The sequence below is a fragment of the Buceros rhinoceros genome, unplaced genomic scaffold (genome assembly GCF_000710305.1).
Source record: "Buceros rhinoceros silvestris isolate BGI_N320 unplaced genomic scaffold, ASM71030v1 scaffold40581, whole genome shotgun sequence".
In the NCBI taxonomy this organism is placed as follows: Eukaryota; Metazoa; Chordata; class Aves; order Bucerotiformes; family Bucerotidae; genus Buceros; species Buceros rhinoceros.
Genome location: NW_010395731.1, coordinates 1,867 through 2,426, shown reverse-complemented (window position 1 = coordinate 2,426; position 560 = coordinate 1,867). Strand labels below are relative to the sequence as shown.

Here is a 560-nt window from a genome sequence, read left to right as displayed (position 1 = left end):
GTTGCTGCTCCCCCCGCGGGTGGTTATTCCTGTGCTTTTTTTTTTTTTTCCCCCAGGTGATCCACGACTTCTTGTTCTCCTTGAAAGAAAGCCCTGAAAAGTTCCAGATTGAGGCCAACTTCCCTCGCCGTGTCCTGCCCTGCCTCCCGACAGAGGAGTGGCCCAACCCACCCACGCTGCAGGAGGCTGGACTCAGCCACACGGAAGTCCTCTTTGTGCAGGACCTCACGGACGATTGACACTTTTCCAGAAGACGCAAAAATGGAAAGAGAAGTTCATATTATTATTATAATACAATATTTTTTTTAAAAGACTGCATACAAACGAGGGATCAGAGACCGCATGGCCTGTGCCAGCTGTGCTGCCTGCGTGTGCTGGCGAGGGGCAGCGTGTGCGCGTCCTCACCCACCCTGCACATGGCCATCCCCTGCACTAGGAGAGCAGGGAGCGAGGGGAGCTGGTGTTGCCCCTCCGCCCTCCCTGGGGAGGAACAGGAATGGCAGCTCTCGGTAACTATTGCTTTTATTGATGACAATAATAATAAAACCCCAACACCCTGA

The 560-nt window shown here is 53.2% G+C and overlaps 1 protein-coding gene across 1 annotated transcript in view; it reads left to right on the top strand.

The window, feature by feature from the left end:
• The window catches only part of FAF2 (Fas associated factor family member 2), an 8,778-nt gene extending 8,222 nt beyond the window's left edge, over window positions 1–556 (top strand). The window contains exon 10 of the mRNA XM_010145628.1: window positions 57–556. Within this exon, the coding sequence (XP_010143930.1) occupies window positions 57–239 (183 nt within the window). The 3' untranslated portion in view covers window positions 240–556. The remainder of the gene's footprint in view (window positions 1–56) is intronic.
• The last annotated feature ends 4 nt before the right edge of the window (window positions 557–560 follow it).